We start from the raw sequence: 16927 nt of genomic DNA on the forward strand, positions 1-16927 counted from the left end.
TGAACTGTATAAGGAAAGGAGGGCCATCAGTCACCAGGGAACTGTATAGGGTAGGGAGGACAACTAGATACCAGCGAACTGTATAGGGAAGGGAAGAGGCATTAAACACCAGGGAACTGTATAGGGGAGGGAGAAGGGCCACTAGACACCAGGGAACTGTATAGGGGAGGGAGAAGGGCCACTAGACACCAGGGAACTGTATAGGGGAGCAAGGTGGTGGTGGTGGTTGGGGGGGGGGGGCACTAGACACCAGGGAACTTTATAAGGGAGGGGTGTGGCCAATAGACATTGAAGCTGGCCTGCGACTTGGTCCCATTGTTCAACTTCGCCCCACTTTGTATTTGAATTTGCCACCCCTGATGTATTCAGAGGGCAGAAAGTGCTTTGTATACAACATCAGCCAGTATAAAAAAATATACAGTAACTTATATAAACAGGATAACCAGGAGGTAATGTAACAAAACATAAATATTGTAACCTCTTTTCACATTGATAATGGAAATTCAGTGCTTCACTAGTAAATGAGAATGTAACGCGTCAAGTTGGTGGGCTCCATGCACTAAAACATCTCCCGACACACTCAGGGATATGATCGGTGACGTAACATCTGCAGCGCATGAAGGCCTGCCTACTTTTAGGCGGTTAGGAGGATTTACAATCTTCAGCTGGGTCAGATCAGATCATAGTGAAGGTTGCTAATTTACTAACAGTTCAGCAACCCACAGTGCGGTGTGCTATGAATCAATTACTCTCCAATTAATTTCCAATCACGGGAGCTATCGATTGGCTTGTGTATTAGGGCATTGTTGACTCGTGGATGCTTAATCGTACACCCAATGGTAACATTTAATATTTTCCTGATTTAAAAAAAAAAAAAGTTTAAAGGTATCCATTTCAGCATGAAACCTTAAAAAAAGTAAAAAAATAAATAAATAAATAAAAACGCTAATGGGCAGATAAATGTGTGTATGTAGAAAGGGCGGCACGGTAGTTTGGCCGCTGTGAAAAGCCGCCATCGGTATATTACCGATATTCCTCAATGGTCAGTGGCTAACTCCGATAGTAATATATTGGTAATTTTTACCAATATTTTTCTAACATCTAACCTAACACTGCTCTAACACATTTTTACTCTGGAACAAATGTACATCTTATATTTATGCATTTTACATTTTTTCGCAATAGTTCCCCCTTAAAGAGAACCCGAGGCGGGGTTCTAAGAATGCAATCCACATACAGAGGCTGGGTCTGCCTATAGAGCCCAGCCTCTGTTGCTATTTCAATCCCCCCTAAGCCCCCCTGTGCTCTGTAATCAGCCATAAATTACAGCCGCGCTGCTGACACGCAGCTTGTCAGAGCGGGCTGTGTTTACATCAGTAATGTCACTCTGCCACTCCCCCGCCTCCTGCAGAGCTCCGGTCCCCGCCCGCGTCCCTTCCCTCGCCGCTGATTGGAGGGAAGGGACGCGGGCGGGGACCGGAGCTCTGCAAGAGGCAGGGGAGCGGCAGAGTGACATTACTGATGTAAACACAGCCCGCACAGCGCAGCTGTGATTTATGTAGGATTGCAGAGCACAGGGGGGGCTTAGGGGGGTTTGAAATAGCAACAGAGGCTGGACTCTATAGGCAGACCCAGCCTCTGTATGTGGATTACATTGTGAGAACTCCGCCTCGGGTTCTCTTTAAGTAAAGGAGACGATTGTTGTGCATATAGTATAAATAAAATGTTCCCTTAATTGAAAGAGGCTGTTACTCTCCGGATGACCTCGTCTATATATCACACACAGGCATTGCCCAATCCACCGGGAAGCTCCAAGCTTGCGCTCGCTCCTGTGAGTTGTGCAATTGTCAGCAGATCAGACGTGTTGCCCACACAAGTACAGTAGGACGGTGCTTTCCCAGAATCATCGGATACGCATGATGGCCCTTTTGGCTGTGATTTGCCGACTGTCTCATTTCCAGTGAATAATCCCGGAGGGGGTGAGAGTGAGGAGGCTTCTGACTCACGGACCCCTCCGGCACATAATGGCTGATGTCATAGTAGAAAGTGACCACAGAGGAAGTGAAAGTCGGTGGAATGTGGGGGATCTGAGCAGGTTTAGTCTAGATTGTTCAGACCGGGAACTTATGGAGGGCAAATCCCAACCTGATATTTACACCAGCAGCTTCACAAATAGACACGTTTCATTTTCTAGAAGTGCAAAGTAATCAAGTGAGGTTTTATAAACTGGCTTCCTGCAGTGTGACTCTCTGTGAGAAGCACTGTGGTGCGTTAGGAGTGCAGCTTGCCCCACCTTGTGGCCCAGGTGAGGAAGTGCACTCTCCGGGGGAAGCTTGGCGTGGAATTTGGAACGGTTTACCTGAAGGGTTTCACAATAAGGATCGCTGAAGTAGCTTTACAAGTTCTTTTTGTTGACTTGAAACTCAAGAACGGAAAAAACAACTCACCTCGGTCACCTGATAAACGCGGCTCACCCCGGCGGTTTGACATTAAACACCGCCAACTTCCCGGGAAAATGAAAACCAGCATGGAGGTGACATTTCCGACACCTCTTCCTGCTCAAGCAGCATTCTTCAGAAGAGCAGATACTGGCTGTCAAAGCAAACCTGTCACCGACAGGAATTAAAGATCAACTGAATCTGCACTCTGACATTAATCTTCCAGTGAAGTCTTACCTTCCTGGGGTAGCTGTTTCTCCTGTTATTAAATTGTACGCCCCCCCCCCCCCCCCCCCCCACCGAGGCTGTGTAATGTTTTGCCTCCCCACAGTGCTTTGAATTCCTGCTCCCACCAGCTTACATTTCTTGAGCTTTTATTCATGTGCTCCGGACAGTACCTATGATATTTGAGAATAAGCTTGTGCTATATCAATACAAGACAATAAGGTACTTGCGTATTATCCTGTCTGGAAAGTTTGGCAGCTTTTTGTTAAAGTTATGTTTGTTTCCCCAGGAAGATCATTTTTGGAAAGCTGACTTTCTGTTGCATCGGGTCCGGAGTTGGTATGATGCTCAGTTCCCAAGTTATAGGCTTTTGAAAAAGGGGTGTCCCTTGAACTTGGCTGCAAAAAGTGCAATTACAGAAGTATGGGATGAACCCAACATGAAGATAAGCAGCACACCCAGTAGGTCTTCTGCTTCCTTCGCAGAATAAATCTGTGTCTTCCAAACTTATGTCAAGTGCCCTGGGTCTCTGCAGTAAAGTATAGGGGACACCTGTCCCCCAAAATCCCCTAATTAGGGAATGGGGCATCATATTGACTCGGCACCCAGTGCAAAGGAAAGCCAGGGCTTTCAGCTTTCCAAAACTGGTTAGATCTGGCTAGGGGATCAAACAGAACTTTAACAAAAAGCTGCCAAACTTTCCAGACGGGATAACACGTACGTACCGACAATGATAGCAGATAAAGGAAGCAAAGGACAAACAACCCCTTCTGAAAGGTAAAACTTCACTGTGCAGATTTATGCGATTACAAATGCCCATTTGTGATGGGTGTAGTTACCAATTCTTAAAGATAAATTCCAGGAAAAAGTTTATCTTAGTTTTGAAAAAGTGGTAAGGGGTCAAAGCCTTTCTTGGATTTGTTATGGCGGTCCTGTGTTCCCATTTGTGTCCAATGTGAGGAAGTGAGGCAATCTCTTCAAGAGTGATAGAAACAGTAACAAAGTAAACTTTTTGGGTTAATTAAAAACCCCAACCAGTTTTCATTGCAGTCACTCATGTCTTGCCCCTGGGACCATAACGTTCCTTAATAAACTAACAAAACTCCACGGGGGTCCCAAAGACAGGAAAATACTCTCTAATGGGGAAACAGCAACAAAACCCAATCTGCCTAACCCATTCCCATACTATCCAAGACTACAATAATATACATTTCCTAGAATTGGTCTTTTTGAATGATCATTACACCCAAAACTAATATTTCCAACATGGGCATATACTGTGGTGGGTTGAGCCAACCACCATCTCCTCAAGTCCTAAATGGAACTCTGGTGGCGAAACAGATGTTCTCCAATCATTGACCAACACGATGGACATTTGGTCGCCCTTTCTAACTTTCCCTCTTATTTTACTTTGTAAAGGATTCTACTGGAAGGATTTTAGAAAGCACCTGGTGAAATGTCCTCCTGCAAAGGAAAGGTCCATTTTGGTTTGACTGAATTTATAATGTGGTAGAGGATAGCATTCACAGTAGACAATGGTTACCAATGAGGGGATATCCCTGAAGAACATTGAAGAACCTGCAAACCTGAAGGAAATGATCACCTCTTGGGTGGGAAGGGTCTCCAACCCTCAACTTGGAGAACATCAGACCAAAGCAAAGCTTTCTGGAAGGATGCTAAATTGATGGTTGTGTGGTTGCTGCCATGAGCGTGTTCTTGTAGCGAGAACTGTAAACAGACCTGGTCTATAAGATCACTCCAGTGATTTCTATCCCAGGAGAATCTTCATTTGTGCCCAGTATGTAGACAGTTGTATGGAATGATTTGTATATCCCATGGAAGAAATATATCAGAATCAGAGAATTTCAGTGCAATTGTGCATCTCATAGTTGCACAATATTTTGTGGTTTTGGATCAGTGCAGAAATCAGAAAAAGGACACATAGAGGAGACCAATCCCTCGTCTTTTGTCGAATAATAGGTAGGTCCATAGATTTGGTCAGTGCATGAAGTTTAACCATGCAAATGAAGCATGTAAGACATCATCTCCCATAGAAAATCACATGGGATTAAGTGCAAATTGCGCCTGCAGGGTTAAAGCTTAGATACATTTGGTGCAAGTATGTATCTGCAGACTGCCTTCAGCATTCCTTAGTTAAACGAACCAAAGGGTTCTTCATCCTTCTCGTCAAGACCGCTGCTTCTCCTGAATTTATGATGGTTATACCATGATTTGAATTGATGGTTATATCTAAAGTCTTTGTCCACTTCTCAGATGTCTGGCAACAAGGTTGTCATAAGGTTTTCTGACTATTCTACCTTTACATTGACTTGCTGTGTCATATGAAGTTCTCAGGTCTTGTGCCAAACACTTTGTCCTGGTTTTCCTTTCTAACATGTTTGTAGAAACCTTTTTGGACCAAGCTCTTTATCAAAGGATTGTGCTTCCTTTTTGTTTTTTTGCCTTGACTTGGCTCTGCCACTACTCTGTAGTGTACCTGGTTTGCCAAAGACACTTGACTTCACATTGACTTGGCCCTCAAGTCTTGCTTGCTCTCTTTTCGCCCTCCGTGATCTCTTAAGACTTGCAGCAGTCCCTTTTCTCCAGCCCTGGGCTGTCTCTGGTTCTCATCATCTCTTTCATCATGGTCATGTCTTTGGACAACCTGGCCAGCCAATCCCTGTACTCTCTGCACACCACATAGCCTCTCACCTTCCTCTTGAAGGAGTTCTCATCCGTTGAGGTCCAGCTCAGTGGCTCAGGCTGGGCTGGGGAAGGCTGATAACTAAGGATAACCATGGCCTCCTTCAGATTGCTTAGTAAGGCTTCAGAGACTCTTCTGGACTCCTCTAGGAGTCGCTGGAGATCCAACGCTGTTGGGTTCAGGGTGTACTGATCATCTACCACCAGCTGGAAGAATTCTGAAATGGCTGCGAAGGCATCTCTGGCCATAAGGAGGCGCTCTCCTGGACACAAGCACCGCCAGGTTCGGAAGCCCATTGCAGCGGTGGGTAGCCCTTTCTCCTGCCAGAAGGGAAAGTTGAAGCCAGGTGTGCTGAAAGGCGATCCTTGGTACTGGAGCTGCAGAGAGACACAAGAAGGAACTGTGGTTAGAGGAAACCAAAGTCGAAACAAACAGCTTCCTGTAACATTTTACGACATTATTCTAGTTATGGATTGACTGCTCTACTCCTCATAATACTAAGATCTTTCCATTGTTTATTGCAACTAGGAATCCTTCTGCTCTGTGTTCTCCTAGTACAGCCTGCCCCTCCACCCATATATACCTTCTGCATCTACTGCTGCCCCTTAAAGTGGGCCTGAGCTCAGAACTTGCTCTAAAAGATAAGCAACAGCATAATACCCTTTAAAGAAAAACATTTCTTTGTTACAGCTGATACAAATCCTGCAATAAATCTGCAGTCTATCTACTTCCTGCTTTCATGAAAGCAGACATATCTGTGTTTACAAATTAGCTGCTCTGCTGAGGCAGCCAGCTGACACAGGGGAGAGATCAAATTACACAGTGATTAGACACAGATGAGGGGGAATTAGACAGGCTAAACTCTCTAAATACATACAGGGTGTATTTCTCTCTTCTGTCCTGTGCAAGAGTTCAGGTCCACTTTAAAAGGAATCCAAAGTGATAAACAATACCGGTTGCCTGGAAGTCCTGATTGCTCTTTCTGGTCGGTACTGTCAGAATCACGCACCTGAACCAAGCATGTGGCAAAACCAGTCAGACTTTAGTCAGAGCAGCTGATCCACATGCTTGTTCAGGGTCTAAGCAGTGATGGCTAACCTTGGCACTCCAGCTGTGGTGGAACTACAAGTCCCATGAGGCATTGCAATACTCTGACAGCTCTAAGCATAACTTGGAAATTGCGCAAAAGGTGAATCAGCGCAACACCAGGCCGCCTCCGAATGGCCTCCAATCAGAGGTGCGCTGAGCCCCCCCCAGAGACTACAAACGCACCTTGAGTACTTAATAGGTTGCATGCAAGCTGTTACAGGAAACCAACATCCTCCTCTAGTGGTAGACAGTTCATGTGTGTGCTCGGTGTGTATTCGACCCCACAAGTGGGGCTTGCACTCTTTTGCAGGTAGGCACTTGCCTGTTTTTAAGTAGCGCTGTTCATTTTCTTGCTATGTACTAATTTATTTCGTTTTTGGTCAGCTGCTCCCACTTAACAGCCATGCTTTTGGTGTATATGCAGAGCTTCTGTTTGGGTTCAAGGTGCGTTTGTAGTCTCTGGGGGGGCTCAGCGCACCTCTGATTGAAGGCCATTCGGAGGCGGCCTGGTGTTGCGCTGATCCACCTTTTGCACAATTTTCAATTTTATTTGATTAGCCGCACCCAGGCTATGCATATACATAGGTTAGGATTTAGTTAGTGTTAGGCCCCTCCCATGGAGGATCGACTTCTTCGCAGTGGGAGGGACGAGTACTTAATAGGTTGCATGCAAGCTGTTACAGGAAACTAACATCCTCCTCCAGTGGTAGACAGGTCATGTGTATGCTCGGTGTGTATTATATCCCACAAGTGGAGCTTGCACTCTTTTGCAGGTAGGCACTTGCCTGTTTTTAAGTAGCGCTGTTCATTTCCTTGCTATGTACTAATCTAAGCATAACTTGGGGAGGCAGAGGCATGATGGGATGTGTAGTTTTCTCACAGCTGGAGTGCCAAGGTTAGCCATCACTGGTCTAGGGCTAAATGTATTAGAGACACGGGATCAGCAGGACGGCCAGGCAATGTGCATTGTTTGAAAGGAAATAAATATGGCAGCCTCCATGTGTCTCCCACCTCAGGCACCTGTAAACACAGTACTGGGCTGGAGAAGGAGTATCAGAGTGGAGCAGGAGACTGTACTAGAAGGGCACAGAACAGATGGATGTTTGGTTACACACTGGATATTACAGTATTTAATAAGGCACCACAGTGACATAGAGTAGAATGTAGATTATTCAGAATACCCACTTTAACTGTAAGGGCCCATTCGCACTAGAGCGTTTTGCCGGCGATTTCAGCAAAACGCTCAAGCGGTAGCACTTTTTAAAGCACTAGTGCTATAATACCCTATGGGCCTGTTCTCACTTGGGCGATTTGCGTTAATGGCGATTAACGCAAATCGCCAAAAGCAAACGTGTAGCCTGTACCATTTTCAGGCGATTTCCCGGCGATCACGTTTCAGTGCTATAGAAGTGCTAAACGCCATCGCTAAAGAATTGGCAAGTGTGAATTGCGATTTTTTTCGCATTCAACGCAAAAAACAGCACAGCAAAATGCTAGCGTTTTGCAATTTGCAAGCGTGAATGGGCCCTAATTTTCCTTGTTTCAGCTTCAGAAACACTACCTATATCTATATATTGCTGCGATGCTTAGCCTAGGCTGTTTAGCTATGCGGGATTCTCTTCCCAGAGTATTATGGGAGACCAGGCACTATTTTCACTGGCTTCTGAATTGATGTCACTGGTGATGTCCTCACCAGTGATACATTTCAGTATGTAAATCAGGGAGTGGAAAGATTTTACAATGGGCAAACACTGACTAAATATATAAATATATAGTATAAAAAAATAAGTGAATTTTATTTAAGACGTTATTTTCACTACAGTTCCTCTTTAGCTGCAGCAAAGTGTAGCAGAGGAGGAGCTGGCTGGTAGTGTACTAAAACCTCTGCTTCTGTGCAGCGTCCTGCTGCGTGTAAACAATGAAAAGGTGACGCAGTGTCCTCTCCAGCTTCAGGAACAAGTAAGTGCACAGTAATAATGGATGGCAGCTTACAGTGGATTAGTATACTCTGGTTCCGGGTACTTACGTAAGTGGTGAGCATCATGGTGGAGTTGTCTCTGTGCAGGTTAGCCAGGCTCTGGATCTGGGTGAGGATTTCTTCCCTGGATAGAGGGGCAGCGACACATCCCGAGTACCATAGGCTGGCACTGAGCGCCATGACGGCTGATGGGCAGAGAGAGAAAAGCAATAGCAGACTATTAGAGGCCATAGTAGAAAGCACTGTCTATATACAGGAAAATGTGGTACTGTTAGTTACAGATGTAGGATGACCTACTGAGCTCAGAAAACACTGGTCACCAGGGGATAACGAAATGTGCAAATGTGGGTGCTGGAGGTGCCCTATACAAGAGAGGGCACCAGGATCACCCGCTTCACACACTGCAGCTAAAAATACTGTAGCTGCTAATCGGGGCTAATAACATGGCTGGCCCCCAAATTTCCCCAGAAGTTAAATGGCGGCATATAAATTCGCATATGCAAAGTGCGGCTACTAATAGCACCCGTTATTTGTATCCACAGCTTGTATAGCATGGAGACCTGGCGTCCACTACTTTATTGTCTGTGTCCAGCACCTGCTATTTGTAGCCGCAGTTTGGTTAGAGTTAGGCATCAGTTGTGTGTGCGTGTGTGTGTGTGTGGGGGGGTGTTAGAGTAAGTCATCAGTTGGGGGGTCGGTTAGGTCTAGGCATCGGTCGGAGGAGTTGGTTAGGGATCAGCTGGAGAGGACGGTTAGGTTTAGGCATTGGTTGGGGGGGGGGGGGGGGTCGGTTAGGGATAGGCATCCTTTGGGTGGTGGGTTGGTTAGGGGTAGGCATTGGCTGGGTGGGGGGGATCGGTTAGAGTTAGGCATTGGTTGGGAGGGGGGGTCGGTTAGACGTAGGCATCCATTGGTAAGGGGGTTGGGTAGGGGTAGGCAGGCAATCGGTTGAGGGGGTGATCAGGGTTAGGCAACGGCTGGGGTGGGGGGTTGGTTAGGGTTATGCATCGGTTGGGGGGGTTGGTTGGCTGAGGTTAGGCATTAGTTGGGTTAATTAGGGTTAGGCATCGGTTGGGAGGGGGGGTAATTAGGGTTAGGCATTGGTTGGGAGGGGAGGTAATTAGGGTTAGGCATTGGTTGGGAGGGGGGGTAATTAGGGTTAGGCATGGGTTGGGAGGGAGGGGAGGCGTAATTAGGGTTAGGCATCAGTTGGGAGGGGGGGTAATTAGAGTTAGGCATTGGTTGGGAGTGGGGGTAATTAGGGTTAGGCATTGGTTGGGAGGGAGGGGAGGGGTAATTAGGGTTAGGCATTGGTTGGGAGGGGGGGTAATTAGGGTTAGGCATTGATAGTGGCAGGGTTCAGGTGAGTATGGGGTCAGTAGTTGCTGGAGCTGTTAGAAGCGGCATCGGAGAGAGTTAGCCCATTCTCAGGAATGCTCACACTAGGCATTGTCAGTGAGGTGCTAATAATCCCACCCCTGCTTTCTTCCTGCACAGATAACCCATCTATAGCCAGTATCACTGATGTTCAGGTACAGCAAAGTTACAGCAATGTTCTGTGCTCAGTATCAGTGTGGTTCAGCCACAGTACACCTCATATTCAGGAATCACAAGAAAAACAGAGGAGCAAAAACAAGTTATAGCAGGTCTCGTTTCTTCCAAAAATGACATAAAGCGTAAACAGTCCACAACTAGATACATCAATCCACAGACAATTCAAATGCTCAACACATCAGAGATGGCATGAAGTGTCCTCACACACTTCACACACATCCCACACGGCCCCACACTTATCACAGCACAGATCACATGGCAGTGTTTGGCTAAGGCTGACACACACATCATTATATGTAACTAGTCTCGTGACAACAACACGCTACTCTGTGGGGCAGGTCCAGAAACCGCCACATGTCAGCAAATGGTCACTAGCTTAAAGGGAACCTGAGGTGAGACGGATAGGGAGGCTGCCATATTTATTTCCTTTTAGACAATACCAGTCGCCTGGCTGCCGTGCTGATCCTGTGTATGGCCTGGTGCACACCAAAAACTGCTAGCAGATCCGCAAAATGCTAGCAGATTTTGAAACGCTTTTTCTTCTTTTTCTGTAGCGTTTCAGCTAGCATTTTGCGGTTTTGTGAAGCGTTTTTGGTGTAGTAGATTTCATGTATTGTTACAGTAAAGCTGTTACTGAACAGCTACTGTAACAAAAAACGCCTGGCAAACTGCTCTGAAGTGCCGTTTTTCAGAGCGGTTTGCGTTTTTCCTATACTTAACATTGAGGCAGAAACGCCTCCGCAATCCAAAATCTGCAGCAGCCCGGGAGTATGCGTTTCTGCAAAACGCCTCCCGCTCTGGTGTGCACCAGCCCATTGAAATACATTACCCTAGTGGATCCGCAACCGCAAGCGGATCGCAAACCGCAGCCGAACCGCTCTGGTGTGCGCCAGGCCTCTCTAATGCTGGGAATACACGGTACATTTTTGAGCCATTTAGATGGCTCGATTGATCATTTCCGACATGTCCGATCTCCCACCCGATCGATTCCGCGCTCGATTTCGCAAAGAGAACAGTGTGAAAAGATAAGAAAAACGAATGGAAGAGCGCTGTGCGCGCAAAACGTTGCATCGCAGTGTGACAAAAACGGTGCACCCGATGCGCCTATAAGGTCACATAGGATGCGACCTTAATGTCGCACTATGCGACGTTAAGGTCGGGACTGTTTTGCGCGCGGGACTTTGCGCGCGATCTGATTGTGAAAACGGTGCTAACCTAGTTAGCACCCTACTTATCATGCCCAAAGTCTTTAGGCGTGCTAACTAGGTTAGCACCGCTTTGTGAAACAAGCCCAAAGACTTTTTCTCAAGGACAATACAGTTACAATAAATGTAATTGTGATCAACACCAGAGATGGATAGTGAACCGAGGTGAGAGGTATACGGAGGCTGCCATTTCTGTTTCCTTTTAAACAATACCAGTTGCCTGCCAGCCCTGCTGATCTATTTGGCTGCAGTAGTGTCCAAATCCCACCAGAAACAAGCATGCAGCTAGTCTTGTCAGATCTGACAACAATGCCAGACACACCTGTTCTGCTGCATGCTTGTTCAGGGGCTATGGCTAAAAAGATTGAAGACAGGATCAGCAGGATGCCAAAGGAAATAAATATGGCAGCCTCCATATACCTGCCACCTCGGGTTCACTTTAAGATGTAATGGGGCCCTAGGCAAGGTAGGAGATTTGGAGCCCGCTTGTGGTTCTTTTGGTAAGCTGAAGTAGAGAGAGGTCAAAGAAAGTGGCAGGTGGGCCCCTTGACACCCGTTAAACCCCAAGCAGCTGCCTAGGTTGCCTGGTGGATTATGATACATATCATACATACACTACACGATACATACATAGACATATGACTAGGGTAGGATTAGATTGTGAGCTCCTCCGAGGGACAGACAGTGACATGACTATGTATTCTGTACAGCGCTGCCGAAGATGTCACTGCTATGTCAGCACTAAATAATAATATCAAAGATTACAAACAGTTGTATGTGTTAGTCCTGGAGAGAATCCGAAGACACAACAACAGATGTTTAGGGAATACTTTTGATGACTAAAGGTACAAGATTTCCTTGCAAGTTTTCAAAACTTTAAGTTTCCTCTGCAGGCCTGATGCAGGACTGTGCGCGGCTCTGATGCAGTTCTGTATCATGGCTGGAGAAAAAACTGAAAGAGTCCCTCTCTGTCCCTTTGTTTCAGCACTGGCAGCGCATGCATACACCGCTGGCAGCGCATGCATACACCGCTGGTAGCGCATGTATACACCGCTGGCAGCGCATGCATACACCGCTGGCAGCGCATGCATACACCGCTGGCAGCGCATGCATACACTGCTGCACGCATGCGCACTAGCGGCTTACTGCTCGGGCTCCGGCAGAAATACCCAAGCCTGATTGGGTCCGCTGTATCGCGCAGCTGCAGACAGCTTGCGCCTGTGCAAGGGGACTTTTGGGGGTCCCAGCACTGGATCCCCTTTATTGATGAGGAGAGGGGAAGCCTCTTTAGGATCCAGAGGCTTTCCCCCCCATGATAAGTACCCCCCCTCCACTGGGGCACTTTTTTCCCCCTTTAGGTTCACTTTTGATTTGGTTCACACATAAATTGGTACATTTTTGGTCCAGTCCTGTCAGTTAGGCATCCGTTTTCTATCAGTTTTACCTGACTGGACTAGAAATGCACACCTTTTATGTGTGAACACAGCCTTAGAAAAACATACAAAACTGACAGAACCGTAAATGTACAGATGTATGTGTGAACACAGCTATAGACACAAAAACTGATGCCACCTGTCAAAAACTGACAGGACTGGTCACCTTTTTATATGTGAACACAGCCATAGAAAAGCATACATACAAGTGTGATACAAAACTGACAGGACAGGCCTGGAAATGTACAGATGTATGTGTGAACACATCCATAGTCACACATGCAAAACTGATGCCACCTGTCAAAAACTGGCGGGACTGGATACCTTTTTATGTGTGAACACAGCCAGGTTTTGAAAGCTTGCAAGGAAATCTTGTAGTTATTAACGGTATCACCTAAACAACTTGTGTTGTTAATCTTCGGGAAAGTGCATGTCAGGAACAGTAAATAGATCTACAGTCCATCGAAAGCAGCCGAGAGGACAACCGATTTCTGTGCCGTCTACTAAAATTTTCAATCTTGCTCCACCGTCAGAATTCTGATCACTTTTCATTGGTTAAACAGCCAAAAGCGCATTCGAGTCACCCTCGATTTGATTCAGTAATCAAGTTCAAAGGCGGGTCGGACATACATTTCGCTAAGGGCCCTTTTTCCACTTGCAAGCGGATCGCAAACGCAATCGTGCTGCAGTTGTTGATTGCGAAACCTGCTTTCTCTACTTGCCCTGATTGCGCCAGGGACAAAACACGAAATCGCAGCAAAAATCACACAGGCATACGATTGTGTTCTGGAAAAAATCAGCAAGAATGAATTGTGCTGATGAAAAAGGAGCGCCGCGATTTACATGTTAATCGCAGCGCTGTGGCGATCGGCAAGCGATTACAATAGCAATAGCGATTTTGAGCAGATCGCAGCAAGTGGATAAGCAGCCTGTAATCGCTAGTGAAAATCCTTTCAAAGTGGACCTGAACTCTTGCACAGGACAGAAGGAAAACACAGAGAAATGCAACCTGTATGTATTTAGTGAGTTTAGCCTGTCTAATTCTCATCTACGTCTAATCACAAGTTGTCATTTGCTCTCTCCCCTGTGTCAGCTGACTGCCACGGCAGAGCAGCTAATCTGTAGACACAGGATGTTAACCCTATGTCTGCTTCCATGAAAGCAGGCAGAAGAAACACAGCAGATTTATTGCAGGATTTGTATCAGCTGTGACAAAGAAATGATTTTTCTTTAAAAGTTATTATGCTGTTGCTTATCTTTTAGAACAGAGAGGAAGTTCTGAGTTTAGGTCCGCTTTAAGTACTGTACAATAAAATTGACTAAGCTCTGCATTCCAATTGTGGTAACGTTCCAGTAAAATCCAAGTACAATAAAGTTACAGTAAAATCCAAGTATAATAAACTTCCAGTAAAATCCAAGTACAATAAAGTTTCAATAAAGTTATGTCAGAAAAACTATTTTGTGTTCTAAGTTCAGGTCCAAAAATGTACAATGAAATTGCAATCCAAGTATAATAAAGTTAGAGTAAAATCCAAGTACAATAAAGTTTCAGTAAAGTTATGTCAGAAAAACTATTTCCATTCAATACTTATTCATTCATGGCCAGCTCTCCAGCTATGGGATCTGCTCAGAATCAGCCCCTGGTAGCCTCAGGGAAGCGTCCTGACTTGCCCTCTGCCCCACTGCTGATGCTGCAGTACCTCCAGTAGTGCCCTCCCCCCATCCCTGCACCCACCTCTGGCTGCCAGCATCTTGCCTCCTGCTCCTTGTGGTGCACCTGTGTGGCAGGTGACATCTTTTTATAAGCCATCTCCCCCCCCTCTGGATCCCCTCCCTGCTGTGACAGCGTGTAAAAGATGTGGGACGTCAGGCCAACCCCCCGCCGCGCTGCACACAGCGGGATCCCCATCCCATCCTTCTAAGAAACGGAGGAGAGGGGCGGGGAGAGGTGAGTATAGCAGAAGGTATTTGGAGAAGGGGGGGCAGGTGACTCGCACTTCCTCCTCGTTTACCCCCCAGAGCCTTGCTGCAATTATCAGCTTGTGCCACCAGCAGGGCTAGGGTTACCCCCCCGGGAGGCATTATATCAGCTCGCCCCCCCAGGGGTTTGGCACGGGACAGGGCTGTGCAGCCACACGTACACACAGCCACTCTCCATACACACCCGGGCATGCCATGTGCCCGCTGCCAGGCGCCGTGACGTCACGTGGAGAGGATGACAGGCGCCGTGATGTCACTATCTGATATCACAACAACTGTAGATTGTAATCTCGCAAGGGCAGGACTCTCCCCCTTTTGTGTTTTTAGAATGAATTATTTATTATTTTCATCATGTAAATTTTATCATTGTCATTACCAATTCTGTATTTTGTATCTATTCTGTATTTTGTATATTGTCTGCATAGCTCCCAACTGTCCCTCTTTTGGAGGAACAGTCCCTCTTTCTATGTAAATATATGTATTTCTCTACTAAATAAATATGTGTTTGATTGACTCTAAACTTTATTCCCATCCTTTAAATGGATATATTACTAATTTTAAAATGTTAATATGAAGGAAAATGAACCAGGATAGAAAGGACCAGTGTGGTTTAAATTATAAAACATATTTTTCTCAAAAAAACTTTATGGTATGCGTGACTAGGGGTGTGACGAGGGCGTGATCAGGGGTGTGGCAGGGGCGTGGGTTAAGTGTCCCTCTTTCTCAAAAAGTTGGGAGGTATGTTGTCTGTATTATTATATACCCCCATGTATGTTTCTTATTTTGTACAGCGCCATGGAATATGTTAGCGCTTTATAAATCAATAATAATAATAATTGGGGCAGGATAACATAGAAGCAGAGCCAGAAATAGGTCCTCCAGCACCCAAGGCTGAGACCCCAAAGTGCGCCCCCCCCATCCCAGCCGTCACACACTAAGGCTGCTTACACACCAAGACGTTACCTGTAACGCTCCCCCAACGCACAGCAATGTAACACAAGTGGGCTGTTCACACAGCCCACGTTGCGTTACATGTAACGCTGCACGTCCTCCGCAAAGTGCAGCATGCTACGGCGTTGGAGCGGCTATAGCCGCGTTAGACTGTTTGCACATGCGCAGTGGGGGGCGGAGAGGAGGCGGGGAGAGCCAGCTACAGTAGCCGCGCACATGGCTACTTAATATTCACTGCACTGGCGGGCGCTGATTGGCCGGCGGGACCACGTGATGCGGAGTGTCTCGCTCCGCATCACGTGGACCCGCTGGCCAATCAGCGCCACTCTAGGAGACATTATAGGAATCGAGCCGCCTAACGCGGCTCACTCTACCGTCGGCTCTTGCAGCACCATACGTTGTGTTAGGTGCACGTTATGCGACCTTAACGTGCCACCTAATGCAACGTCTTGGTGTGCAAGTAGCCTAAGGGCTAGTTCACACTTGGCACTCGGAGCGCCGCTAGCCCGCGATCGCATTCGGATTGCGATTTTAACTTAAAGAGGAACATTAGTGAAAATGTAATAAAAAAAGTGCTTCATTTTTACAATAATTATGTATAAATGATTTAGTCGGTGTTTGCCCGTTGTAAAATCTTTCCTCTCCCTGATTTACATTCTGACATTTATTACATGGTGACATTTTTATTGTTGGCGGGTGATGTAGCTGCTGCTTGCTGTTTTGGCAGTTGGAAACAGCTGTAAACAGCTGCTATTTCCCACAATGCAATGAGGTTCACAGGCAGGAAACTGCCAGGACCATGGTCCTCAGAGTTTCCTGTGGGAGGGGTTTCACCACAATATCAGCCATGCAGAGCCCCCTGATGATCCGTTTGTGAAAAGGAATAGATTTCTCATGTAAAAGGGGGTATCAGCTACTGATCGGGGATGAAGTTAAATTCTTGGTCACGGTTTCTCTTTAAATCTCGTGATTCTTGCGCACTTTGCGCTTGTGATTCCCGTTCAATAGAACAGGAATCACAGAGCAATCGCCCCCAAAACGCTGCATGCGGCGCGTTTGCGATTGATCAAAATCGCAACCGCTGCAGTGTGAATGTATCCAATAGGGATACATTGTAGCAACGCTTTGCTAATCACCGGCGATCAGCAAGGTGCTCAAGAATCGCCCCAATGGGAACCAACCCTGATTGCTATTAGACCTTTAAGGTGGCCATACACTGATAGATTTGCAGCAGATTTGACCATCAGATAGATTTCTGTCAGATACCTGTCAGGTCGAATCTGACAGGAATATATATGATGTGTGCCACACCCTAGAAACAGATTTCCAATAGATTTCAGAATGAAATATATTGAAAATCGATCTAGGTG

The 16927-nt window shown here is 46.3% G+C and overlaps 1 protein-coding gene across 1 annotated transcript; it reads right to left on the minus strand.

Moving 5' to 3' along the window:
• Window positions 1–3035: 3035 nt before the first annotated feature.
• On the minus strand, window positions 3036–14382 carry LOC137525478 (cardiotrophin-2-like). Its single transcript, XM_068246590.1, has 3 exons — window positions 14362–14382; window positions 8483–8619; window positions 3036–5744 (listed from the first exon to the last, which is right to left on the minus strand). The coding sequence occupies exons 1-3, from the start codon at window positions 14375–14377 to the stop codon at window positions 5241–5243; spliced, it is 657 nt and encodes a 218-aa protein (XP_068102691.1). The 5' UTR covers window positions 14378–14382; the 3' UTR covers window positions 3036–5240.
• Between the last annotated feature and the right edge of the window lie 2545 nt (window positions 14383–16927).

Source organism: Hyperolius riggenbachi, chromosome 7 (genome assembly GCF_040937935.1).
Source record: "Hyperolius riggenbachi isolate aHypRig1 chromosome 7, aHypRig1.pri, whole genome shotgun sequence".
Taxonomy (NCBI): domain Eukaryota; kingdom Metazoa; phylum Chordata; class Amphibia; order Anura; family Hyperoliidae; genus Hyperolius; species Hyperolius riggenbachi.

Bases quoted from the DNA above. Each gene is read 5' to 3' on its own strand.
- LOC137525478 (XM_068246590.1), bottom strand. The intron at 5,745-8,482 runs GTAAGTACCCGG...GTCTCTCTGCAG, and splicing joins CCATGATGCTCACCACTTAC to CTCCAGTACCAAGGATCGCC.